Raw genomic sequence first — 27,973 nt, 5'->3', positions numbered from 1 at the left:
TACAGTTTTCTGATTTTAGCTTCCAGCTACAGTTTTCTGATTTTAGCTTCTAGCTATAGTTTTCAGATGTTAGCTTTCAGCTTCAGTTTTCTGATTTTAGCTTTCAGCTTCAGTTTTCTGATTTTAGCTTTCAGCTACAGTTTTCTGATTTTAGCTCCTGTCTTGCTTGTTTTAACTTTTAATATTCAGTTCAGTGGTTCTTCAACACTCAGGCTTCATCTTCAGCTTTCGGCTTCTCTTACCAGATCCTTGAAGAAAGCAGCTTCTTTCGGCTGCTCTGAGTATCTCTCATACTGGTCCAGACCGTCCTGCAGTTTGAGGGTCAGCGTGTCGTAGTTGGACCGCACCACTTCCAAAACCTGAACCAAACCAGAAAACAGGTCATGAAGTTAAGGCCTGACTTTCCTGAAAGAACGTTTGTCGCCCGACACTCGAGTTCTAACCTCCAATCATCTGGAGATGAGAAATGTGGCTGCGCTCGTTGAAACATTTAAAAAAAATGACATGTATGATTTTGTGCACGACGTCCCGCTCTGAGTGTCAGCCCAGTATCCGTAAAATTTAGACCTATAGACAATCGTTTGTTTTTTAAGGGCAGTTGACCTAGGCCATCTTGGATTGTGTTCTCTCTAAAGGTCAGTCAGCTAAAATCAGGTGGCCATGGCGGCCATGTTGACCTGGGTTGAAGAGCCATTGTCCACCGTTTCCTCCAGCAGCGGACGGTAATTAGGCCCAGCCGTCTTTTACATCATAATTTATTATTGCATCTTAGCGTGAACGCTTGAACAGTGATAATAATGAATTATTAATTGATTTAAAATAATTTATTGACTCATTTTATTCATGAGGGATCATGCAGAGTGCTCTAATGCTTAGCATCCGGCTCCCCTCCGAGCCGCTAACTGTTGTCATCATTAAGAGTTTTGTCCGCAACAATGCTTTTTCTTTCTTTATCTTCTCCTCATCTGGTCCATTTTCTGTTGTCTTTTAACAACAACTGTTTAATTATTATTATTATCAACAGCAGGTTGCCTTTATAGAACACACAGTTTGATAAAAAAAAAACAACGCAGTCCAGGCAGGGAAGAGCTAATAAGACACAGCTCAAAGTGGATTCATGTGTGTTTGATAGCCGGACAAGCTGGTTGAAGCAATAAATACATAAAGTGAATATTAAAAAAGTTTTTGGCATGTTTTAGAAGCACAGACTTGAAAAAAGCAGCCTAATGTTTTGTAACCCACAAAGGTATTTTGCTTCAACAAAATAAATAAAAATCAAGCGATATGCCGATGTGCTCTGTCGCTGAAGGATTCGAGGAGTGAACATTTGTAGTTTACGAGATGAGTGTTTATTTTCTTGTCTAAGGCAGCGCAGAGCGACAATTACTGGTGAGCAGAGGGAGCAATGCGTTCACCACCAGGTGCAATGGTGGAGCCATGGGGTGGCCAATGGTGGCCTCGGCCACCACTGATTAATTTTTGGCCACCTCAATCTTTTGAGAAAACTATACTTTTAAGCAATTTATCAACTGGAAAGAATAGGGGTGACCGGTTTACATACGTACACACACATATATACATATGGTGGTAGCCATCTTGGATTTAGACATGGACGCCCAATTTTTGAAAAGAATCTTTTCTATGCGTAGATGCGACCACACACCAAAAATGGAAGTTGTGACTTGGTGTCTCTGTGAGGACTATTTGGCAACAAAAAAGAAAACTCATCATTTCTTTATATTTAATAAACCTGCCACACAGGTTGAAAAAATGACAAATTTAAATGATGTTATCTACCTTGATTTATCTGATAAGGAGTGGATGTTTATCACCAAGTCAAGAACAATATAAAAACACCAGGAACTCACAGAAACCATAGCCAACTTCTGCTGTTTCTCCTGGTTGTGAATAAATCTAGTAGATAAACGCAAAGAGGTAATTGGGGAGCGTAATGACCATATCCGTTACTCTCCTATCAGCTTGAAAGGCATTCTCTGGGAAGCTCTAATCCTCACACACTGAGCATAAATGATAAAAAAAAAAATCCTAAATGGAGCTCGTATAGCCATTCAGCTTCTTCTCTTAAAACTTTACCAACAATAACGAGCTGTTTTTTCTTTTAACGACTCGGCTCTTTTGATGTTTATGTGTTTGAAAGCTGGTGGGATCATGTGGAATGTGACCATTTCCAAGAAAGCAGCAACAGATAAAACTTTTAAAAGGAATAAATATGGTATAAAGAAATGCAAAAAAAAAAAAAAAAGTCACAATAGCTCGAGATAGCTTTTTATGTTTCCTTCAAAAGCTCTGTAAGAAATGACCACTGGGGATGTTTTTGAAAGGCTCTCAGTTTCTCTATGATGGTTAAAATATCTTGAGCTGTGTGCAGCATGCGTTTTAGACTCATTAATGTAACCTTCATCCAGGTGTTTCATCATCATGACCAGAGTGTGAGTCGTTTATTACCATCAAACATCTATAACTACTGAAAGATTAGTCAGTCTTTTAAATTAAAACATATAGAATCTAGTCTCAGACACTCCCAAAGAGCATTTTATGTGGTTCATTACAAAACTCACGAGACCTGCTTTTGAAAAGCCGACGTTGGTTTTCATGGGAGTTGAGCTCAAGCAGCCTGAAGTCATGGCTGCGGTTTATTTCTACCCACATGCCACATTTACTCCGCGTGCAGAAAGAAGTGAGGAGTGTTGTGTTTACCTGTTCTTCTGAGAGCTGGGAGATGTGGTTCACAGCAGCATACGACTCAATTTTGGGATTGAAATGGTTGATAATGGCCCTAAAAAAACAAAAGCAAAAGACATTTTGAAATGTTACATTTATATATTTACCAAACTTTCAATGGTAGTATGTGTATATTCATCCATTATAAGCTCGGTGACTAATTTGTACCTCTTAAATGTGATCAATGTATTCATACACTTATTTATTTTTTGTTTAATATTGCAGCTTTTGAGTGTCTGATTTTGTTTGCGCAGAATCTTGTTCGCTCTACTAGATGAGGTCAGGCAGGAATCCCCGTGGACTATGATGTTTGCAGATGACTGTAATCTGTGGTGAGAACAGGGAACAGGTGGAAGAGAACTTGGAGAGGTGGAGGTATGCACTTGAAAGAACAGGAATGAAAGTCAGCCGTAGTAAGACAGAGTACGTGTGTGAATGAGAGGGAGGCTGGTGGAGCAATGAGATTACAAGGAGCAGAGGTCACAAAGGTGCAGGACTTCCAAGGATTTGGGGTCAACTGTCCAGGAAAAGAGGGAGGGAGTGTGGTAAAGAGGGTAAAAGAGAGTTCAGGAAGGATGGAATTGATGGAGAAAAGTTTCAGGCGTGATTTGCGACAAAAGGGTGTCAGCAAAAGTCAAAGGAAAAGTTTACAAGACAGTTGTGAGACCAGCTATGTTGTATGGTCTGGAGACAGAGACAAGAACAAAAAGACAGAATTGGAAGGGGCACAAATGAATGGTAAACGGTAAATGGACTGTACTTGTAAAGCGCCATTCTATCTAAAGAGCTTTACAACACAATCTGTGCCCTCATTTACCTCCTCACACACATTCACACTCTACTACATCCTCTTCAAAGCTAATCTGAATCTGTAGAGACAAATCAGAGCTTTAGATCACATTCATACACTGATGGGATACACATCAGAGGCAATAAGGGATTTAGTGTTTTGCCCAGGGACACTTCAACATGTGTGACTGCTGGTGGACTCAAACCCCCAACTCTCCCACTAAAATATGACCGCTCTAACCACTCAGCCAGAGCTGCCCCAACATGAAGATGTTGGGGTTCTCCTTAGGAGTGACACGGATGGATAAGGTTAGGAATTAGATCATCAGAGATACAGCACAGGTTGAACAACTGGGAGATAAAGTTAGAGAGGCCAGACTGAGATGGTGTGGACATGTCCAGAGGAGGGACAGTGGGTATATTGGTAGAAGGATGTTAGAAATGCAGCGGCCAAGAAAAAGACAAAGAGGAAATATATGGATGCAGTTAGGGAGGACATGGAGGTAGTTGGAATGAGGACAGAGTGAAACAGCGGAGGATGACTTGCTCTGGCGACCCCTGAAGAGGGAACAGCCGAAAGAAGAAAATTATGTTTGAGCAAACGCCTAAAGATGTCAGAGCAGATTGACAAGCTGAAGAAGATGCCAACGGTACATAGTACACCGTCAGGAAATTGTTGTCGTAAGATTCAAAACCCAAAGCATGAATTCCCTCACAGAACAATCCTGAATTTGTGTCTATTAAGTAAATGCATGACTGTGGTGGGGTGAAAGGTCAGTTTCACTGATAATGTTGTCATCCATGGTGTAAATCAACAAACAGTCAAATTAAACAATTGCAATGTGAAGAACTTGCCTGTTGATGACCAACAGCTGATCCAAATCATTTTATGATCAAAATCAGACTTCACCAAAATCACTCAAGATTTTATTGGTGGAAGTGGTCTAAATAAAAATAAGATCCAATGTGGAGCCATGGTCTGCTGACATTTTCTATCCTAAACATTCGTGGAGTGGACATGGACAACTTATGGATGGACAAATGGGGACAATCCAGGTAACAAAGATTTTGACTAAATAAGTCTAAAAGTGAAAACAATTATTGGGGGGCTAAGAATGGAAAACAAACAAACAAAACAAAATATAAAACAAACTAGAGAAATTGCATTTCTTTTGAAAATGCAGTGCGAATGCTTATTGCAGAATAATGCTGAAAAACAGCAGAAATTAGCTAAAAAAAAAACATGATGAAATGTAGCTGAAATGGAAGAATAAGCCTAACTTAGTAGAAGAAACGAGAAAGAACACATATTTGCTGAATAGGTTTAAATAAGCCGAAATTAGCACAAAAAAAATGGGAATTTAGCTTTAAAAAGCTGAAATTAGAAAAAATAGCTGAAGTCAGAAAGAAGCTTAAACTATCAGAAAGAAGTGGAAAGCTGTAAAATGAGCTAAAAAATGTGCAATTAGCTGTAAAAGCTAAAATTAGCACAAAACGGCTAAATACTAGCTGAAATAGCAAAAAAAAAACTGAAAGGAGCAAAAAAGCTGAAAGGAGCAAAACAAGCTGAAATTAGCATAAATAAGTTAATTAGGCTGAAAATAGCAGAAATCACCACGAAAAACTTGAAATTACTAAAAAGCAGCCGAAATTAGCTAAAAACTCTTAAAATGCTAGCTGAAAAGGTAGAACAAGCTTAAATTAGCAGAAGAAAGCAGAAAGAACACATTTACCCAATTAGAATGAAAGAAGCGGAAAAGGGCACAAAAAGTGGAAATTATCTGAAAAAAGCCAAAATTAGCAAAAAGAAGCGGCTGAAAAGTTGCTGAAAAGCAGAAAGAAGCTTAAATTACCTGAAGGAAGTGGAGAGAGCATATTTCTGCTGAACTGGGCTGAAAAATGTGAAATGCGTGCAAAAACTGTGGAATTAGCTGAAAAGGCTAAAATTAACATAAAAACAGCTAAATAGTAGCTACAATAACAGAAAAGGCTGAAACTTGCAAAGATTAACTGAAAGGAGCCTAATAAGCTGAAATTAGAAGAAAGAAGTTAGAAGAAGCACAAAAATGATGCAGCAAGCAGAACGAATCTGAAACGAGCACAAAACTACTGAAAAAAACAGCTAAAATGAGCTGAAAGTAGCTGCAAAAATGTTTAAATTTGCACAAGGAAGCTGAAAGAACAAAATGTGAAAGGAGCAGTAAAAGGTTGTAAACAGATCTAAAGATTTGAAGGATGTAAAATGAGCTCAATTTATTTCCTATGAGGGGAAAAAAATGACAGAAAAGGCTAAATATTTCAAAAAGCTAAAGTTGCACAAATGCCTAAAGTCGTAACAAGATTGTCCTGAACACGCTAAATGATTTGATATATGATTTGTTGAAACAGCACAAAAATTGTGGAACGAGAAACATGCCGAAAAACGTAAGAAAGAAAAATAGATCACAACAGTGTGAATGCTTCATAAACATTCACACAATAAATATAAAGTGCTAAAATATACTTTGAAAAAGATGGTGCACCTGAGTAAATTAAGAGATTAGGCTGCTGAAAGGTTTAGATGTGTTCACCTGAACAATAAGTTCAGAGAAAATGCAGCAGCAGTCAGCTGGTTAGCACCACAACTCGTGTATCTTCAGCTCCATCGTAGCGTCTCCCTCCAGCAGAGAATTTCATGTAAATTCAGAGGCAATCCTCTTCAGCGATGGTATTCGATTCTAAAATAAACTGCTGTAGAGTTTGAATACAAGTGAATGCAATAAGCTCAACTGAGAGATTACCGTAATTTGCTTATTTTGTATTGGCTTCATTTTTAAACAGATCAGTGTGACAAAAATGCACAGATTTATCTACGGTTAGAACTCTTCAGTGAAGAAACAGCCTTCAGAGGAGCGAGGAAGTGGGAAGACAATGGAATCATTCCCTTCATTTATGTTCATTTTAATGTCTCGCTGGGTTCAACGAGCTTAATGTATTCATTAATCAAACACCATTCCTTTCTACTTTTTACTTCCAGCCTTTCCATCAAACATTCAGACAAACAGAGCAAAGGAGCGCCTCAATCCAGCAGGCGATTAGAGTTTGAGAGTTTTCTGTAAAAACTGGGACCTAAAAACATCTTTTCTTTAGAAATAATGGAGGAACAAATATATTAGAGTGAATCTGTTAAAAACAAGGAAAATAAAATACTAAAACTTGGTATGTATGGTGCAGTTTTCGAAATAAAGAAGTTAAATTTGCAACCAAAAATGTGATTTTTTTACATTTTTATATCTTACCCCTGTTTAACATTCCATTAAAAAACAACGTGTCAATGTTTTGTAAACTAAATAAATACATAAATAAATAAATACAGCATTTTTGTAAAGAAAAACAAAAGTATTTTATTACCGAATATTGACAAGGGAGTGTGTGACTTTGCTGGCTGGCTCCTTCCACTGGCCTGCATTAGTGGACACTCTCAAAACTGTAGGAAAGAAGGAAAAAAAAATCGACAGAAATAAACAGAATGCAAAACATTTTTTCAATTTTCTTGTATTTGTAAAAATACATTTTGATGCAAATGTTCTCTAAATAACATAAGCAACGTATTGATCACCAGCTAACTAGTTCAAATTTTATTTGAAACATTCATAAATTAAGGTTTTTAGTCTCAGACAGCCTCAGTTTACAGTTCAGACTTTTTGAAATGAGCATTTTGTGGGAAGCTATGACTAATTAATATCTCTGTTTGTAGATAGATCTTTGAAATGTCTCTGTTTGGAATAATTAAAGTTTAATGCTGACTACACTGACATGCGAAGAGCTAGTCCAAGCAGGACGAAGAACAAAGTAGATGGCAGCCAACTAAAAACACCACCAATCTCTATGTGAACATTATTTTATAAAACATCTTCATCAGTTTCACATTACATGGTTATTCTGGCAGAAAATGATGTTCAAATAATACTGATATGCTCGATGCTCCTGCATTCTCTCATTGTTGGGACCCAACGCCAGCAGGACCCGTTTTACAGGAGCTGCCATGCTGTATTTTTACAGAGCTGCCATGCTGTATTTTTACAGGAGCTGCCATGCTGTATTTTTACAGAGCTGCCATGCTGTATTTTTACAGAGCTGCCATGCTGTATTTTTAGAGAGCTGCCACGCTGTATTTTTACAGGAGCTGCCACGCTGTATTTTTACAGAGCTGCCATGCTGTATTTTTACAGAGCTGCCATGCTGTATTTTTACAGAGCAGCCATGCTGTATTTTTACAGAGCTGCCATGCTGTATTTTTACAGAAGCAGCCATGCTGTATTTTTACAGAAGCTGCCATGCTGTATTTTTACAGAAGCTGCCATGCTGTATTTTTACAGGAGCAGCCACGCTGTATTTTTACAGAAGCAGCCATGCTGTATTTTTACAGAGCTGCCATGCTGTATTTTTACAGAAGCAGCCATGCTGTATTTTTACAGAGCTGCCACGCTGTATTTTTACAGAAGCAGCCATGCTGTATTTTTACTGAGCTGCCACGCTGTATTTTTACAGAAGCAGCCATGCTGTATTTTTACTGAGCTGCCATGCTGTATTTTTACAGAGCTGCCATGCTGTATTTTTACAGAAGCAGCCATGCTGTATTTTTACTGAGCTGCCACGCTGTATTTTTACTGAGCTGCCACGCTGTATTTTTACTGAGCTGCCATGCTGTATTTTTACAGAGCTGCCATGCTGTATTTTTACAGAGCTGCCATGCTGTATTTTCCCAAATCTATGTCTGCACACTAGTGAAGCTGAGCTTTAAGTCCTGCATACTCCCCCACACACAATCATGCCACATGAACTTTCTTTAAAGCATGAAATATTTAAATAAAGCTAAATGTGTTAGAAAATGTAATGTTTGAACATTCAGCAGCAAGGAAAGAACGAGAATCAACAAGAGTCAGCACTTGAAAACTTTATCTGAGGTGCGTTGTTTTATTTTTAAAGAGAGCAATGTCTCGTTTGTTGACATGAAGGGGGCGGGGCTTTTAATCTGTTCTGGTACTGTGATGTCCATGTTTGTACTAACCATTAACACATTAGCCTGGTTAGAATGAAACCATTTCTCCAAACTAAAATTGTTTAAATAGCTATCTACAACAGGTAGGACAATAACTCTTCATAACCTTTATCGTAAAAAGTGTCTGAAACATACCCATACAGTAGAGGTTGTCAAAGACCTGGTGCATTCGAACTATTTCATAATACAACTCATCGTAGCTGTTGGAGGTGGGCAGGAACGTGTCGCCGTAGGTTATAAACATGTTGAACAGGTTCACAATCTGGAAAAACACACACAATGCTGAAGTGACCAACGTGTCAAACAGCAAACAACAATAAAACAGGAGTTCTAATAATTACATCCATACAGAAACTTTATGAATACTTTTAAGTAAAATGTTCAGCATATGTGATTTTTAACGTCAATCTGCATACAGAACAGGTCTAATAAAACGTGTCTTCTTCATAATAAAAAAAATATTTATGCATTTTCCATTGATAAATGCCCCAATATCGTCTGCATTTCTCACCAGTAAGACCAGCTGGAAGATGTTGTGTTTGGCCAGCAGGCTGGTTTCATTCGACAGCAGGAACTTCAGCAGGTTGATGAGAGCTACAGACAGAAAGAGACAGAAGGAACTTTCACAAAACACTTCAAGCTGGGACTTCCTGACTGAAATTTTGTTGGCCACCCTGATACGCTTTTGTGCTGCGAAGCGACGTAGAAACAGAGCCGAAAATAAAAAGGTAAGCTCAATAACACAACAAAGTAATAGAATCTGATCTGTGCGACTACGCGGTCGTGGGAATAAACAAACAGTTTTATTAATGAGAGCTGTGGTAGTGCGGTGGTCAGTGCCGCAGTCTTGTAATCCCAAGGTTGCAGGTTCGAGCCCAGGTTGCATCAGGAAGAGCATGCGGCGTAAAGCAAATGACAAATCTTTCGTGCGAGCTCGCTCGCTGTGGCAACTCCTGCAGAAGGGAGCAGCCGAAAGAAACTTATTTAAACAGGCGAGTCATGATTGATGATGATGCACAGCGACTCTGCATTTAATTAAAACATATTTAACCACATTAAAAGCTAAACTGAGTTAATTTATAATATTTTTGAAAAGCAGCGGTCGTCTCCGTCGCACAATTAATGCATTCTGAGTTCTGCAAACGCCTCTTTTGGTTCTGCGATCCTTGCTTCATTTCGTGGGCGGCTCCGTCCTTCAGAAGCAGCATAAAGACAAACTTCTGCAGAACTGTTTTGTGAAAGTGCCCAAGAGAGAAAGAGTTGTTTGCGTTAAAGAAAAAAATAATAATCTGTGGAGTCTGCTTCTCTCTGCGAGCATCTTCATTACGAATAACGACACACAGGAGGAGGGAAACCTTTCAGCACCAAATCAAGCCTTTTTTTTTGTGAAAACATCCAATTTAACAAACACCAACAGAAGTTTTCACAACAACACAGTGAATTAAGATAAACATGTCTATTATTTTAATTTGCCTATTTCTCCTCACCTGGTTTATTTCTTAGTATGCTATTATCAACCAGCAGAGGAGGACGTTTTGAGTTATTCAGGGAGTTAATGTGATTATTGGTCTGATTAGAGGAATCTGTTTTTCAGTGAGACACAGTCGGATGAGGCCATTACAGGCTGAAATGTTACTCTTCTGTGTGTTGACCAAGCTAAAAGAAAAACCTTCAGGATGGATCACTTTTTCCTAAGGGGCTCATTATCGAACCTTGATGCAATCCATTTACAAAACAACAACAAGCGCAGTGACTTAAAGAGAAAATGGCTTTGTTTCACAAAAGCAGCAGAAATGTATAAAACTTTTAAGGCTCAGCAAACCAGAAACATTCAAATCAGGCAGAGTTTGTCCCGTCACTAAAATGTCAAAACAGATTTGTTGTTGTCTGTTTGTACAGATCATCCAAAATCAAACTCTGCATTACTCTTATAGAAAGAAGTCCTTTGACAAAAAGTGAACAGATGCAAGTTAGTGCCATGATGAGGAAAATGTGCCTAACAGAATCTCATGTCAGTTTCAGAGTCTGCATTTCTTTAGATATTTGTTTAAGACTGGCAAGTTAAAGTTTGTAATCAACCCAGACCATCTTGTTTTCATCTGCATCAAAATTATCTTAACAAATACAATAAACAAAGCTGTTTTAAGTCTTTAAAACAAAACAAAAAAAACTTTTAAAGCCTGGTTGTTTCCAGAAAAATGGAAAACTTTTAATGTCTAAGTCTCAGAAGAAACTAGCATTAAATTCAAATAATTTTAAATAATAAACGTTATCGCAATAGGCTCGCCAAAAACAAAAGTATTGCACAACAATAACTACACATTATATGCCCATCGACAAGCTATTCTGCAGCAATCTATAGTAAAGGCCTGGACAAGCAAAGCCCTTGTATAAAATTTGACCTTGATTTGTGACCTTGACTTTGATGATGCGTATGTGCATGAGGTTTCACTAAATTATCTTGAGTGGATCAGAAGTTATGGGCGAGACGAGAGAAAGTTTATGTACGTAGGTTCAGACAGAGATTATATCATGATACGTCCGCCTTTTGACCGGCGTATAAAAAATTAAATTTGTGAAGAAAATCATGTTTTGTAGCAATAAAACAATATAAACCACATTTTAATTTTTCTGGTACAGAAAGCAAAAATGAAAATGCTGCAGCTCATCCGTCCTTTACACATTAAAATTCTTACACAAGAGAAAAAATTGTAAGTTTAAAAGCAGGCATTAATCAAAAATCCCTCTCAAACTTTATGGAAAAATAAATCATATTTAAATGTAAGTTAAAGAAGTTAAAACCCTGCATCAGTTCGTAGGAGAAGTTATCTTTACCTGACCACAGCTCCCTCCAGGTGTAGTGTAGTCTGATCCTGCATTTCTTCTGGTAACACAGCAGTTTGTGGATGATTTGCACACAACGTCTGCATTAAAAAAAAAAAAAGCACATGAAACTGTGGCTAACTTAGCTGGATGAGTCACAGTGATGTGTGTGTGATATTAAATGTGCTCACAAATATAAATCCATGGGGAAATCCTTCATCATGTGAGTAACGATAAACTCCACCATCAGGTCTGCACAGAGGGACAAAAAAACAAATCATGAGAGCTGTCAGACAAATAAAACTATCCTTCAACCTCTAATTTACTGGAGATTTATGTTTAGGTAGCTGGCCAAATAATTCCTTTTAAATTTTCAGAAAAAAATTAAATAAGCATGTTTTTCATGTGACGCGAGTAAAAAAAAAAGTAAGCGTTTGGCAACATTTCTAGTGCTTATAAACCAGGGGTTCCCAACCTGAGGAACACCATCTTGCATGTTTTAGTTGTTTTTCTGCTCCAACACACCTGATTTTAATAAATGGGTGATTTACAGGCTTCTCCAGAATATGAGTAAGTAATTAAATTACTGAATCAGGTGTGTTCCTCAAGGACCATGGTTGGGAACCATGTAAACTATACTGTAAAAAGCACTAGGTGAGGGGGAAAACCGTTTGTTCAAATCTATGACGCCAGTGACTGCTTTTCAGTTATTTAAACAATGTTTTGTAAGTTAAATATGTTGGGATAAATACTATTGAGTTTATAGAAAAATAAAACTTGTATGATACTGAAGTTGAGAAGTTACAGCACTCAAGCAACCAAGGTTTTTATAAAGGTTTTTACCTAGAACAGCACAGACCAGTGGGCGTGACGGGATGTTTTTCCCCACTGTTTTTTTCCTGTGTCTCATGGGCTGAAAGAGTAAAAAAAAAAAAAAGAGTTGTTAGAAAAAAATTTTTTTAAAACATGCGGAGAAATACTTGCGTATGCATGTTAAATATAGATCAATACCGATTTTAATATTTACCGTAATTTCCAGACTATAAGCCACTACTTTTTTCACATGCTTTGAACACAGCGGCACAATGCCGTGGCTAATTTATAGATTTTTATGAGCTAACAAGCTTCATGCTGCCAAAACATTTAGTCTCGTCACACCTGGGCACTTACTTAGCTGCCCAAAACACGTCTCGTGATCATGTGATCCCTGGAGGCACAATGAAGTATTTGCAGCTATTCGACTTACGTGTGAATCGTGCATTTAAAATGGCACTCTGAGCTCAGTGGGATGATTAGCGGCGTGAAATCATTTACCAAAACTGGCCGCATGCGAAGAGCAACTTATGCTCAAATCTGCCAGTAGATCCTGACAGCATGGAGCAGTGACAAAAAAAAAATCCACTATCACCAACGGGTTTCAAAAGGCTGGACTGCTGCGTGATGAAGAGGACAGCACAAGCTCAAGTGTGAATTTGCCTCGAGACGAAAGTGACGTTGAGAGCGACAATGCAAGAGAGATGGAGGACGTGTGTGATGAAGTAACTCTGAGGCTGTTCAATTCTGACACTGAAGAAGACGACTTTAGTTTTAGAGTACAGGAGGAAGATGAAGATTGTGTTCAATTACTTTTCCTGGTAGACTACTGTACCGGTATTTTTATTTTATTTTTTAACCAGCCATGTTCAGAAAAAAAAAATTACTGTACGTATTTGTGTATGTTACTGGTATGTATTTAATTAAAAGAAAAAAAAAATCTATGTAAATATCTCATGTTACAACGTGGACACACGTGGCTTATAACAAGTGTACAAATACGTATGTACAAATGTTTATTCCTTTTTAAAGCTGGTGTATGCAGCTTATATTCAGGTGCGCTCAATAGTCCGGAAATTACAGTAACCCTGTGGAACTTGCATTTGCAAACTCAAATATATAAACTCAATATTCAGACAAAAGAGAAATCCCCACAGGCTTCTGTTTATGTCTAGAAAAGTTTCAAATTAAGCCTCTTGATTTATTACATTTCACTACTCACAAGCAGAAACCTACCATTCTGTGAAGGGTGACTCTGAAGTTCATGTTGTCGTCGTGAAGAAAGGCATCTGCGTACTGATCCTGTAACAAAAAAAAACATAAACAAATATATTCAGACCGAAGGAAAATATGAACCGATGTTTTCATACTGGAGGGGTTCCCACCTCGGCTATGCAGGTGAGGATGATCAGGCAAAGTCTGGCACTGTTGAGTCGATGCTCATCTGCAAAAACACAAACGCTTTTAAACAGACTGAAAGAGGAAAATAAACAAATTACAGTTGCTAATAAGTGACAGAAGATGTTCAAAGCTCATTCCTTTAATCAACATGTTTAATAGAAAAGTTATTACATTAACGTATTTAGTAATTACTATGAAATATTTGATTTGTGTATAAATCTTCAGGGATAAACACATTGCTAATGGCACTAACATTTCTAATACTATTTCAATGTTAGGTTAGCATCTTATATTTAATGATTGGTTTTATTATTTATTAACTGGTTGTTTTATCAAATAACTGGTTATTTTGAAAAATAAATGGTTCTTTATTACATAATTGGTTCTTTTAATAAACTGCTTCCATTATAAAACAGCTGATTCCTTAAAAAAAGACTGATCGACACTGGATCAAATGTTTGTAAAAAGAGAGTGTTTACCTTTAGTATCCTGCATTACAATGGAGGCATACTTGAGGAAGGTAATGAGAAGGTTGCTGGTCTGCAGGTTGGGATCCAGAGGCAGCTCTGGGTTGTTCATCACTACACATTAACAGAAAACATTAATAAACTAAGTGTAAACAATAAAATCTTCTTGTTTTGTAACGATATCAACTACTGTAGATTTATATAAAAAAATAGGAAGACTATACAGCTGTAACCAAGTAAACATAAAAAACTAAGCAAGCGTGAAAAGGCTTGTTTTTATCTGGGAAGTAGTTGTGCTCATTTAAACAATGACAGAAAGTGAAATCTTTGCCTTATTACCATAACTACTTCTTCATAACTTCATTGTGTCTAAACCAGCATTTTCATCCAACAAACATCTCTCTTCAGTAAAACAAACTGCTTGCTTCTTGAATAACGAAGGGGAAAAAATGGTCATTTCCTTCATCCTTAACCGACCCTCATTCTGTTCCCTTCCTCCGCAGATCTACAGGTTCAGGGGAAGGTAAAAAACATGTTTATGACATGCCACTACAACCGCACATATTTGTGACTGTGTAGGGTCTACGGAAAGAGCGTAGGAGCTGCAGCTCAAACGGTGCAGCAGCAAGTCAGCCTACAGGTGCCACATACATCTGTGTTTGAAGCTAGAAGTAAATATTTTATAAAGAAAAAAGGGTTTAAGGGTAAAAGCAATGAAGGGAAAGCCTGTTAGACAGAAATACACCACTTTTAATAGTTACAGCCTGGGGGCACTAAAAAAAGACCTGCTTTTAAACATACCAGCATCAATACAAAACCTCCCAAACAAGAAATAAAAGTGTGAAAACATTATCACCTTTTTTTCTTCAGGGGCAGGCAATATGATGGATTCACAGGTACTGTCACCATTTGTGTAAAAATGTGCAGCTTACTGTCCAGGGCGGGCGGCGTTGTGCCGAGCGGCGTCGTTGGCGTCGTTGGGGTTGGGGTGACGGGCGTGGCTGCGATGTCAATCTCAGGGTGGCTCTGATCAAGGACCAGAAACATAAAATTTTACACATGCTCAATGCTGTAATTATTAGAGCTGACTCAGAATGTTGGAAGAACTGAAAAGGAATTACATTGAAAATGATGTAACTTTATGTGAAGAGTGGAAAACATCACAAAATAATTAATTTCTCCTCGTCATATTTGAAAACTTACATTCTGGATAAAAGCTGGACTCAAGTGTATAGGCCTAATCGCCTCATGGTGCTGGCATTATATTTTAAACAGATCCGTTCTCAGTAGCTACAGAATTTGGCTAAAACAAAAATGGTTTAAAAAATAAAATAATTTTAATTAAATGGGCATTTGTGTAACTGAAAAGCAAAACACATCCATAAAGCTCTAACCCAGTCCCAATCGATGGTTCGCTCAGTACTGGGCCGCACGGAAATACGATAATGAAAAAACTTTTGTGTACATATCTTTTTACTGTATATGAATATTTTAATGGTCTGCAGGGTATAAAAAAACTGTTTTTTTGCACCTCCTTTCTCTGCTTGACTCAGTGCAGTTATTTTTCACGTATTATCAAACTCACAACTTAGAAAAACGAGTGAAAAACAAACTTATTTTTCCCTCTAGTCTGTAGAGTATGGTAGTTGCCATCTCGTGTAAAACTAGTACATAATGAAAAAAATACTTGAAAAAATGTAAGTTAAGTAAGGTCCTCTGGACAGTTTCTTTTTGTTAAAACATTTTGTTGAAAGATGAAACATATGACAGCCATCTTATATTTAGATGTGGCAACCCAACTTTCAAAAGGAAACTATCTTACGCCTAGATGCAGCCACACACCAAAGTGGAAGTCGGTATCTCACTTGTTTTTCAAGTTATCAAGCTCACAACATTCACGGACAGACAGAGGGTATTTCCTAATCCCCATTTTCACTGCAGGACAGAGGGCACAATGTTCAAATTGTAAGAACATTCAAAACCCCTCAGTTTTAAAACACCCAGAAGGTGAGGCAACATGAAAACAGAATATCAGCATTTACCTGTGCCAGCACAGTGATGAAGTTTCTGTTAAGGTGCACAGCTTCATAAAGTGCCAGCAGGATCGCCTCATTTGTCCTTGAGACAAAAAAAAAATAAAATAAAAAGTTGATCAAGGGGAGTAGATTTGTTTATGAATATTAAACCAACAATTAAATCATTCTGAACCAAACGACCTTAGGTTTTAAGTCACTTGCAAATAAGTTAAAAAATTTAGAAAATATGCAACTTAAATTTCAGTAAAGTTTGTGCAGTCAACAGTGTACTTTTCTTTGTTTTTGTGGATAATTACTGCATATCGAGCACCAATTTATCAAATTTTACATTAATTTTTAAATAATAAATGACTTGAAATAACTTTATTCAATGCTGCAAACTGTTTAAACCTAACATCCATCCATCCATTATCTTTTACCCGCTTCTTCTATTTTGGATCACGGGGGTCGCCGGTGCCCATGTCCGGCAATCACTGTGCGAGGGGCGGGGTACACCCTGGACGGGTCGCAAGTCCATCACAGGGACACGTAGAGACAAACGAGACAAATAACCATTCACTCTCTCACTCACACCTGGGACAATTTAGAGTTATCAATCAGCCTAACATGCATGTTTTTGGTCTGTGGGAGAAAACCAGAGCTCTACCAGTTGCGCCACTGTGCTGCCCTTTAAACCTAACATAATTTGTAAAAGCAAACAAAGTCTCACAATTAAAACCATGTAAAAACACAAATACCAAGTCAAGAAATAAACATATTTGGCTTCAATATCTGTAAAAACACTTGTAAGCACCAGTGTTAAATTTGACCAAACTGAGTGACAAACACTGGAGCAATAAAAGAAAAATGTAGCCAACAAACTGAGGCGACTTCACTTACTGCACAGAGAGTTTCTCATCAGCATCTGCTATAAACATGCTGCCCACCTGAGAGGAAGGACAAAGCTGTCAGTAAACTAGATGGAGAATATAAAAAATGTATTTTTATTAGTTTGCATCTTACCATACTAGTGAGAGTGGAGAAGAAACCTCCCTGGTTCTCTTCCTCTTTCTCCTTGTACTGTCTAGAGAAGAAAAAAAACAAGTTGATGATGAAATGAACAGAAAATATTTTAATAGATAAACCACACACCACAAAAATCTGAGATGATTATGTTCATTTAATTTTAGCACTTGCACCACATCACAGATTAATTTAAAAGCCTTTACTGCTTCCAGTTTATTATTTAAGGGCATTTCGGTTCATCCATAAAAACATTGAGCTGCACACAGCCATCATTCGTCACTTTGATGTGTCTGTGCATTCAGACAGATGAGACCTCCTTCACAAACTAATCCTGAAAACATTACAGACGTACAAAGAAAGCTGTCAGGTATAAATAACTACAACTATAAAAGCCTTGTTTTTTTTCTTTTATCCCAAAGAACAGAAATAGAAAATCTGCAGTGGACCAAAAAACTAAAGCACTAAACACAACAGACGAACATGTTACCTGTTATATTCTGCCAGAGCTTGGTGGACGACCATGCCCATCCCCTGGAGTGGGACAAAAAAAAGCATTCAGTGTTTAATAATCTAGTTAATGAGGTGGTATATATTTTTAATTAATACGATGTAATAAAAACAGAAGAAACGGCACACACTTACATCCAGTGTAGGCTCATCATCCACAATGGAGAGTTTCACAATGTATGGATTTACAGACTAGAAACCAAAGATTATCACAGTTATTATTTAATCACCAGTAAATACTGTCAAGTTATTCATCTCTGGAGAGTTCTCTGCTCTGCATACAGTAACAAGAGCCATCAAGCTGCAAGAGAAGTGTGGTTGTTTTTTTAGCAAATAGCAAGGTATCTCATGAACCGCTGGACGATTTGAATGAAAATATCACTGGATTTACATCTAAACTAAAAAACTTTTGGAGTCAACCTGATTAAAGATGGCTGTCACAGTGAAGTGACCTTAGCAAACACAAAAATGGCTACAATTAAGTCAATTTTACAGGAATTGAGCTCAAATTTGATGGTGGAAGCTACAAATCATCCCCAATTCATACTGTAAACATTTACTGATAGGGTCAAATTAGTTAGTTTTTTTTTACTTTGGCAATTGCTTGAGTTAACTCAACGTCTGTTAGCAAAATATCTCATTAACCTTCTTTCTTCTTCTTTCGAATGCTCCCTTCTTCAGGGGTCACCACAGCGAACGATCTTGCATGAAGATAGTCGGCCATTGTTTTTACGCCGGATGTCCTTCCTGACGCAACCACAGCCCTCTGTGTGGAGCAGAGTTGCCATTTAGGGCGCCCACGGGAGCAGAAGGTGGGGGTTAAGGGGGGCCTTGCTCCAGGGCTCAAAGTGGGGCAAATGAAGTGGAGGCAGGTGTGGGTGCTTCACCTTTCCCACCCACATTTTGATGTTGTCGGTCCGGGAAGTCGAACCAACCGGCGACCTTCTGATCACAGGACCACCTTCTCTAACCTCTGCGCCACCACTCACCCTCTCATTAACAACTGGACTGATTTGAATGCAACTAAGAAATTTATCAAAAGGATACATGGCTTTGACTCGCTACCATTTGGAGTCAACCCAACAGTAGCTACAACTTCGGGAAACTTATAGATATTGAGATGGTAGTAGTTGGGAGTCATTCACAACTCATCCTCTGACTGACACCAAATCTCAAAGGACGTAACAATATTGCATGAAATGGCAACGTTTGACCAACACAGTAGAGACATCACATCAGAGTTGTATTAAAATAAACTCTGGACTATCTATTCTTCATTTTCCAGTGTCAGGACACTACAGCAGCACATGAATCGGTTTAAGATTTGCGACAGAAAAGTGTGATAAAGTCTCACAACAAAGACTTCATGTACAGAAACACAGTAAAAATAGAAACATAAAACACACCTCATACTTTCTGTAGTTGACCAGGAGAGCCAGGAGAACAACAGCATCATAGCCATGCTGCCCTCTACTGGAAACATCTGAAAGAATCTGAGCAGAGAAGGAAAGAAGGAATAATTACAGAGGAAGCAGGAACTAATTTAGCATGATTAAAATGTTCAGGGATTTCATTTACATTCCAGTTCTTACCTGTAGAATAGCTTCAAAGATGCTATTGATCATCACATATTCCAGTATGGTGTTCTGGCTAATATTGTCTGTCACCTGCAGATGCATGTTTTATCAGTTCAACAGACATTCTTCCAAAACAGACAAGATTGTGATTAAAGTTGCTCTTTTTTTCTCACCGTCACCAAACAGAGCAACAGTTTGAGGCAGAGGCTTTTAAGACTTTCTGAGCCGTCTCCACAAAGAAGGCTGTCCAGTCTCTCCATCAGGTCCTGCAGAAGACACAAGCAAAAATACACAGTAAATTATAAAGTAAATATACTGTGACAGTATATTTACCTCTCTATCACAAGAATATTAGCGAGGCGGACATTAATTTTTTGAATCAGTAACAACACAAATTTTTACAAATTGCGTTTGTTACATTTTCTGTGGAGAAAAAAAACCCAGATATATGTTGCTTAATGTTTAATTTATTGTTGTTGTTTGTGTGTGTTTACAAAGTTTATGCCTTTTTTTTCTCCCTCCCCCGGGTCGAGGTTGTGTCCCGTGAAAAACAGTCTGTTATAATAAATCAGAGAAGCTGAGGTCTCCCTCCCCCAGCTGACAGGTTCACAGCTTTTGAATTGGATTTCTAATTTCATTTGGAGTAAAAATTTTGAAATAATACTCCAGATTAACACAATTAAATGTGAGGAAAAAAGTTTAGTGAAGTAACTCTAAAATAATATAAAAGTGAAAATGATAAAATACATCATCACCGAATCAAAAAGAAGATTCCAGTGGGGATCGAACCCACAAACAGTTACAAGACCACTGCTTCAACCACTGATCCACTGCAGCCACATGAACACAGAAGTCACAGAATAGCTTAAATAAGGTCCTATCACGTTAATGTGAATATCCTGTTCTTTGACTTTCCTCTGTTGTTCTCAGTTTTCTGTTCTGGTCCCTTCTGGCTGCTCCAAAAGGATTGAAAAACAGAATATCTCCACTGTTGGACTCAACAGGTTTCACTGCAGCTTTTCCTGGGTTTGAGCTCGCTTCAGGTCTAGGTAGAGGTCGTATCAATACGCTAAAACCATCTGAATATATCCATAGGGCACAAAATCAGATGCCTCAAATGAAACTCTATCAGACCAGTCTGTTCGGATCACTGGCCACACATTCGGATCCACTTGATGAATGCGGGTCATTAAGCGGTACTGCCCCATAACGGTAAATAAGTTTAAAAAACTGATGAATCACTAAAAATTATTTTAAATTCCACTAAAAATTGTCAAAATTGTTGAAAAATACACAGAACAAAACAATACACAACAAGATCAGTAAATAGGTAATTTATATTATTTATTAGGAGGAACTACTTTGTGGGGCGAATTATTATTTTTTTTTAGGTGGGGCTGCCCCCCCCCCCCCCCCCCCAACTGCCTCAATGGACCAGCCATCACTGATTTTATACGGATATTTTACTCAATGATCCCTTCTATTAAACGTAATTTCAGACTTACCTTCATCCTTTGTTCAGCTTTGTCAAAGCCCATGAGCATGTTGATGATGTCAAAGCCAGACGTTGACTTGTTCTTTTGGTGAACGCCTCGAAAAAGTGCACATAAAGTCTGATGAGGACAAAGAGCATGGATAAATAAACAGGAAGGATTTAATGGTAATCAGAGTAATACTCAATTATTACTGTAACTGCTATGTTTTGATTTTATGTATTACAGATCAGTTTTATGGGTTTAATAGTTTAAGGATGCTCGACAATGAAAATGTTTTTGCCTTTATATAACTTTGTTATGTTCAATAAGATAATTTAAATATAACACAGGTAGATCTTTGCCTGTTACAAAATAACCTAAAACTGCTATTTTTATTTTCCACTGACAGATTTCTGCCTCAAAATGACTAATTCATTCAAAGTGATTATAATTTAAAGAGCTCAGCTCTTGTAGTAATTTATTTTTCATATTGGATCATTTATTGGATTACATTTATCACAGTGCAGTTATCTCAAAATATAATTCCTGACAAATGCAAGTTTAGCATATCCAAATAGTCAAAAACTTGTTTGCATTGTTATATTATTTAATTCTGACAACGTAAGCAGGAGAAACAGCTAGTCACACTGAGACAGAAAAGGCTTTGTGGTCTCATACAGCAGAGCACTCTCTGCTAGCAGGAGTTTGGTTGCAGGCACGTCAAACGTATCCGTACGCCAGTGATGGCACTCCAGATACATTAACATTTATCAGTGGTAAAAATTTAGATACAAACGTCCATGTGGAGGTTGGGGAGAGGTTTTTGGCATGTCTCCCAGCTGCTATGAATTGCTAACATGCGAACAGGTACAGACATTTATTAATTTATTACGTGCCATGATGTTCATGAGGGGTGGGCGCTTCTGTTATTCTTGGGTAATGGTAGGACAAACGGTGATTGCAGCCACCCTCAGTTATTATTTACCTGCAGGGCATTGACTACTTTAATCTGATGTTCCTCTCCAAGAGCCTGGATGCAGTGGTGAAACAGAGAGTTGATGTTGTCTTGAATACGCTGCACTTCCTCCCCATCCACGCTCTCCAGCTTTGACTCAAGGTACTCTAGATTCACCTGAAACAAAAATATTAAGAGAAAAACATGGTTACCAATCTCAGCTAACATAAAAACCCAGCCACTGAACACAGCAGGCAGTTTGGTCAGTCTGTGGGACATTTGTTTAAATCTGATTTGAGTGAATCAGTACTTCCTCCATTAGAATACAAACAGTAAAAGCAATTAACACACAGAAATGGCTGTTTCCTTGTTGTCTTTTTTATATTCATAAGTACATGTATTATTTTTTACAACTCTGTTTATTCTTTAAACTAAAAATGTATAGAAGTTTTAGTCTTCATTACTGCCACTGCAGCTAATATGGACCTGAAGAGATTCTTTTTATATAATGTTAAGATGCATTTCTTCTGTACCTTCATGAGAAACAGCTCATCCCAAAAGCGAGGATTATTTTTGGCTGGGTCTTCTTTCTAAATCAAAAACAAGAATGTCATTATTAAAACTTTGCCATTACCAAAACTGTTCACACTGAAGCTCTTACATTGTGATACTCACAGCAAAAATCTCATCATACATCAGAACCACCTTTTCTTTCAAAGGCTTTTTAGAGGACGACGTCCTCCTTAGCAAGCCTGCCTTTTTCTCGACTTGAGACATGATTAGGTCTGCACAGACATTGAGAACAATGCAGTTAGAAAGCAGTACAGCATACAGAAACAAAAGAGCATACATTAACGAGTCAAAATGCTAAAATCCACTGGGTGCGCAGGTCAACTTTGCTGCCAATCAGTAGGAAACATCTGGGGGTGTCCTGTGATGTCTGGCATGGTGATGAACATTATCATGAGCTTATAAAATTACTTGGTTACACACTTTAAACATAAGCAGTGTTTTTATTATGATCTAGTCTTTTACAAGACAGAGCTTGTAAATCCATTTGGTAAAGTAAGGTTCCTTTATTGTCAGTGTATTTGAATACAACACGATTTGGTGCACTTTGAAATTGAAACAGGACAGTTTGTATAAAACTATATTAATATAAAAATTAGGGGTGCGCCAATTGCAATTTTCTGGCCGATCACCGATTTCTAAAAAGTCTGACCTGCCAATTCCGATTTTGTTTTAATAAGCAACACTGTCAGGTGTTATAAGGTCACAATGCACCTTCAATTTTCCAATATTATCTTGTTGAAAAACATACCCTTGAACAATATCATAGAAACAATGCAAACTTGTTTTAACTGGCCATGAGGTAGTGCTCTGAAATATAAATGAAGTTTAGACAGTTGTTATTAAAACTAAAAACATCTGTAAAATCAGCTTCTCGTGTATCGGACGATTTCTGATTTCACAAAATTAAGGAAATCGGTGCACCCCTAATAAAAATAAATAATGAAAATAAGAACATATTTCTACAATACAACATGGACTGATTAAACTGAAATAAGGGAAGTTTCAATTCAATCTGTATAAATAAAGGATGAATGAAAAGGAGAGTTTGGAAGCTAGTTCCAATGTTGGACTCATTATAAACTCAAGCTGTTCCTGAGCAGTTCTTTGTTTATGAAGACACTGTCCTATTACTGGAAGCTACAGATGTGATGGATGGATGCATGTATACCAGTAACAACTCAAAAGGCTTTTTGACAAGACACCTCGCTCCAGGACTGACACGCCTTTTGACCACGTCAGTGACTGCTTAACAGACCATGGTGGTGAGGAGGTTCAAAGCCTGCCCAGTGCCCACCCTTGGTGCCTTTCTGTACTGCAAGTGAGGTAGTAAGTAGTAACAGAGGCAAAACGTCAGACGTGGAAAAAGTAAGCTGGCTTTGCAGCTAAATAATAACTGATGACAAGTGTGTGAATGTCCAGCCATGGGCTTAAACAACAAACAGAGTTATTTAGAGAGGATATAGATGATGATGCACTGCAACGTTTTAGTTAGTTTAAAATTATAAGTAACCACATAGAGGATTGCCACAGTAAGTTGACTTGTCACATTTTGAAAACCAAAACGAGGGAAACATTCGTCACACATTTAATGTGTTGCGCAGCGCTCCACATTAACAGCTGAGTTCTGCTCCACGCCCCTTTTGGTCCGTACTGCCCGATTCATCTGTGATTTATGAACGGCCAGATGGAAAAGAAAGACCAACTGGTCTGTGCCTCCATTTTGCAGAACTGTTTTATCAAAGAGTCTATTATCCAAGCATGTTGAGGCAGATGGCCGCCCATCACAAACCTGGTTCCGCTAAAGATTTCTTCCTATTAAAAGGGAGTCATTCCTTCCCACTGTCTCTAAAGTGTACTAATAATGAAAAGTACAGCATGTGCTCTCAGGACATTATTACCTGCAGTGTTCTCTCAATGCGGACTGAACTAGGCAAAAGGGCATTCTCCTAGTCCGCTCCTGTTTCCTGGAATATCTTGCAAAAAGATCTGAAGCTCTCAACCTTGACCTGTTTAAAAAAAATCTCAATTTGTACGCATTCTTTATGATTGTTGTCTTTGTTGTCCACTGTTGTCGTCACTCTTTTTAAAAAATCATATCTCTCTTGTAAATGAGTCCCCGAGACTCAATGGGATTAACCGGTATAAATAAAGGCTGAATGAACAAAAAAGTGCTGCTCAGGATGGGAGATGAAAGTGAAGATTTAAATCTGCTGGCCTCCTTAGATCACTTTATTTATAATGTCCTGTATGTTTTTGTACAGTGCCTTGACTGTTGTTGTAAATTGACACTATACAAATAAACTGAAATGACTGCAAGTTAGTCAAACAGAAAACCTAATTTTCCTAAATACACACATTTTATTTCAGTCTGTCTTCAGCAACACAAAGATTAAAATATCTGTCAAATAATTTACTAATAATACCTTAAATAAATACTCAGAAAGACCTCTAAAACTCTCACTAAAATGACTTTTTTTAAGGACAGGTGGTCAACGCTACAACTTTAATCAAGTATTTTAAAAGAAACAGGATAACTTACAACCTTTTTGACCTTTAGACTGTCACCGTTTACCACGGTAAAACGCTACAAGTAATAAATAATTGATCCAGTTAATTCTGAATAAATTCCAGTCACCCTGGTTAATTACAACTTGATATTGATGGTATAAATATTGACGATAGCTACGTAGCTTTAGCAGCAATCGATGTCAACTGGTACTGGTTCCATTTGTAAAACGACAGACAGCGACCTGGTTGCCAATTAGTATAGTTGTCCAGTAGGAATACAACGATGATTAATTTGTCTCGTGTTTCCCTTCATGTTTCTTCGAATAACAAATGTTTATCGCGACAGCGGCTAACGCTAGCTAGCTTGTGTCTAACAAATAATGATGTTAGCACTGATATAGCTATGTGGACAACGCCCGGTCGTGATTATTGTCAGAATGACAGTGTTATATGATTTAAACAGGTGGGCGTCACGTATTCTTACCTCAATTAAAGCATTGAAGTTTATGGTGTAGATGCGGATCATGAATCCCTGTGATAGCAGTACTTGCTAGCATACTGCTGTCCCAGGTTGCCAGATTAAAAATTACACTTTGTACTGTCACTTTAAAAACCACTGGTTTTTTTTTTTGGACACAAAATTTCGTACGCGCGGATTTGAAGATGGGCTTTCCTTGTTGATGTTGTGATCGTTTTATTTATTTTTGTTAAACGTAAATGTCAAAACTATCCTATATTAAAGCGCTTTGAAAATTATTATTTTTAATCATTTATCGTAAAGACCCAGAACTATATAATACGATAAATATTGGATTTCTGGCAACGATGCCTCTCGTTTACTTCCTGCTGCTCCTCAGGGTCCTAGCGCGCTTTCTTCAAACATGTTTAATTCACAAATAAATAAATACTGTATATAGATAGATAACTAACTAAATAAATAAAGTTATATGTTTTTTATAACTATGGTTTAATTAAAATCTTGCAATTATTTATATCAAGAAATTTTGAATTATCACATTCAACGTATAAGAAAAACAGATAAACAGAAAAATGTGTTATGCTCAGGATAAAATTTTGCATTTGACTATAAAGCTGAACAGAACTAGTACTTTATATAGGCCCATATTCATGCATAAAGGAAGCGTATGCTCAGAATGATAATAAATACAGTGATTTACTTTTCATTCGGCTTACAAGCTAATTTAAAATTGCCCTGTTTTGCTCTGGAAGTTCCTTCTGTTCTCTGCAGTAAAACTAATGTTTAATATACCAAAGAAAATACATACACTGTACCGTCACCCTACAAGTTTGTTGACTTCCTCTTGAAATAAAGTCTTATTGTTTGTGCTGCATTCAAACAGCACACCTTTAACGACTGTCACATATTTCATCTGGCAGGCAATAAAAGCTAGAGATGTGATGGTACAGTCCTCTAAAACAAGATGATTTTTTTTATCCTATTTACTTACAACTTAATGTTGGTATTTTTACTGTCATTACATTTGAAGAAATATATTTCCAAAATCTGGGACCCGTGCTGCAGAACATGTCTGAATAAGCACAGGCTGCAATGGGAAAATGAAAATAATCACCTGAACAAAACTAGCTTGTTACCTGGCCATGTAATAAATGAAGAAATTTCAGTAAATAATTTTTAAGATTTTGATATGCAGAATTTGTAAATAATTAATCAATAATGAAAAGTTCCTCATTGAGCCATGGGTTGAAGATGCTCCTAGGATGAGAAGCTAAACATAGTCAAGAATCAAAGTATATTAAAAAAAAGGCTTTCATTTAATTTGTTAGGACTATATGTCTATGAATGACTGAGATACTACAAGTTTACATAAAGATTTCACCAAGATGAAAAATGTGATTTTAAAAAGTTTAAACATCTCCATCCCCTATCGCGTATCTGTGATAAAGTTCAGATGGCAACAGATCCAGGAGAGAAGCCCAGACATCCCTCTCCCCAGCTCCTCCTGTGGGACTCCAAGAAGTTCCCAGACCATCCATCCGTTATCTTTACCCGCTTCTTCATTTTCGGGTCGCGGGGGTCACTGTTTCCTATGTACAGCAGTCACTGTGTGAGAGGTGGGGAACACCCTGCGCATGTCTCCAGTCCATCACAGGGACACATAGAGACAACCATTCACTCTCTCACTCTTACCTAGGAACAATTTAGAGTTACCAATCAGCCTAACATGCATGTTTTTGGTCTGTGGGAGGAAACCAGAGTACCCGGAAAAAACCCATGCATGCACGGAGATAACGTGCAAACTCCCCCCAGAAAGGTACCCAGCCGAAGTGAGGATGCATACAGTACAGTAATCCCTCCACTGAGTTTTGGGTCTGCCTGGCCTCATACCAATGGAACAATCATAGAAAACCACCAAAGGGAGGTGTCCAGGAGACGTCCTAATCAGATGCTTGAACCACCTCAACGGATTCCTTTTGATGATGAGGAGCAGCAGCTCCTCTCCGAGCTCCTCCCCCATCTCCAAGGCTGAGCCCTGCCACCTGAAGGAAGCTCAACTCATTTCAGTCGCTTTGTATCCTGGATCTTGTCGTCATGATCCAAACCTAATGACCACAGGTAAATGGACTGTACTTAAATAGCACCTTTCTATCAAGATACTCAAAGCACTTTACTACAATCTGTGCCCTCATTTACCCATCCATACAGCACTCTACTATATCTATACAAATAATAATCAGTGCTTTATCACATTCATACACTGATGGGACACACATCGGAGGCAATGAGGGGTTCAGTGTCTTGCCCATGGACACTTCGACATATAACTGCTGTTGGAATCAAAGCCCTAACTCTTGCATTGGACTGCTCTAACCACTCAGCCACAGCTGCCCCATAGATGAGGGTTGGAATAAGATGGACCAGTAAATCAAAAGCTTTGTCATTTGACTCAACTCTAGCTTCACCTCGACTGACCAACGCAACGTCTTCATTACTGAGGATGAGTCCACAATGCACCGATCCATATATCCTGCTCCATCCCATCATCACTCGTAAACAAGATGCCCAGATGCTTGAACTCCTCCCAAGATGACACTTCCCCACAGAGGGAGCATTCCATTCGTTTCTTGACCTTACCACGACCTTGGATTCAACAGATTCTGGATATTTCTGTGAAGTTGTCCGAGTGGTGAAAAGCTGGTTCAGCTATAAGGTTGTGGCCTTTCTGCATGGAGTTTGTATGTTCTCCACATGTGTGCGGGCTAGTTTCTACCAGTTGGGTT

The 27,973-nt window shown here is 37.9% G+C and overlaps 1 protein-coding gene across 1 annotated transcript in view; it reads right to left on the bottom strand.

Annotated features, from left to right (window-relative positions):
- The window catches only part of armh3 (armadillo like helical domain containing 3), a 26,801-nt gene extending 1,527 nt beyond the window's left edge, over positions 1-25,274 (bottom strand). Inside the window, exons 1-25 of the mRNA XM_037690239.1 lie at positions 25,197-25,274; positions 22,307-22,416; positions 22,165-22,221; positions 21,662-21,808; positions 20,707-20,814; positions 19,375-19,467; positions 19,217-19,291; positions 19,031-19,117; positions 17,760-17,816; positions 17,605-17,648; positions 17,115-17,175; positions 16,992-17,038; positions 16,119-16,194; positions 15,009-15,102; positions 14,089-14,190; positions 13,594-13,652; positions 13,445-13,510; positions 12,239-12,308; positions 11,587-11,647; positions 11,408-11,496; positions 9,084-9,166; positions 8,708-8,834; positions 6,922-6,997; positions 2,719-2,797; positions 243-359 (exon numbers count right to left, since the gene is read on the bottom strand). Coding sequence (XP_037546167.1) covers positions 243-359; positions 2,719-2,797; positions 6,922-6,997; positions 8,708-8,834; positions 9,084-9,166; positions 11,408-11,496; positions 11,587-11,647; positions 12,239-12,308; positions 13,445-13,510; positions 13,594-13,652; positions 14,089-14,190; positions 15,009-15,102; positions 16,119-16,194; positions 16,992-17,038; positions 17,115-17,175; positions 17,605-17,648; positions 17,760-17,816; positions 19,031-19,117; positions 19,217-19,291; positions 19,375-19,467; positions 20,707-20,814; positions 21,662-21,808; positions 22,165-22,221; positions 22,307-22,408 — 1,977 coding nt within the window. The 5' untranslated portion in view covers positions 22,409-22,416; positions 25,197-25,274. The remainder of the gene's footprint in view (positions 1-242; positions 360-2,718; positions 2,798-6,921; positions 6,998-8,707; positions 8,835-9,083; positions 9,167-11,407; positions 11,497-11,586; positions 11,648-12,238; positions 12,309-13,444; positions 13,511-13,593; positions 13,653-14,088; positions 14,191-15,008; positions 15,103-16,118; positions 16,195-16,991; positions 17,039-17,114; positions 17,176-17,604; positions 17,649-17,759; positions 17,817-19,030; positions 19,118-19,216; positions 19,292-19,374; positions 19,468-20,706; positions 20,815-21,661; positions 21,809-22,164; positions 22,222-22,306; positions 22,417-25,196) is intronic.
- Between the last annotated feature and the right edge of the window lie 2,699 nt (positions 25,275-27,973).

Source organism: Nematolebias whitei, chromosome 16 (genome assembly GCF_014905685.2).
Source record: "Nematolebias whitei isolate Nwh7 chromosome 16, NemWhi1, whole genome shotgun sequence".
In the NCBI taxonomy this organism is placed as follows: Eukaryota; Metazoa; Chordata; class Actinopteri; order Cyprinodontiformes; family Rivulidae; genus Nematolebias; species Nematolebias whitei.
Note: the sequence above shows the minus strand (reverse complement) of the source record. Positions and strands in the feature narration are given on the sequence as shown.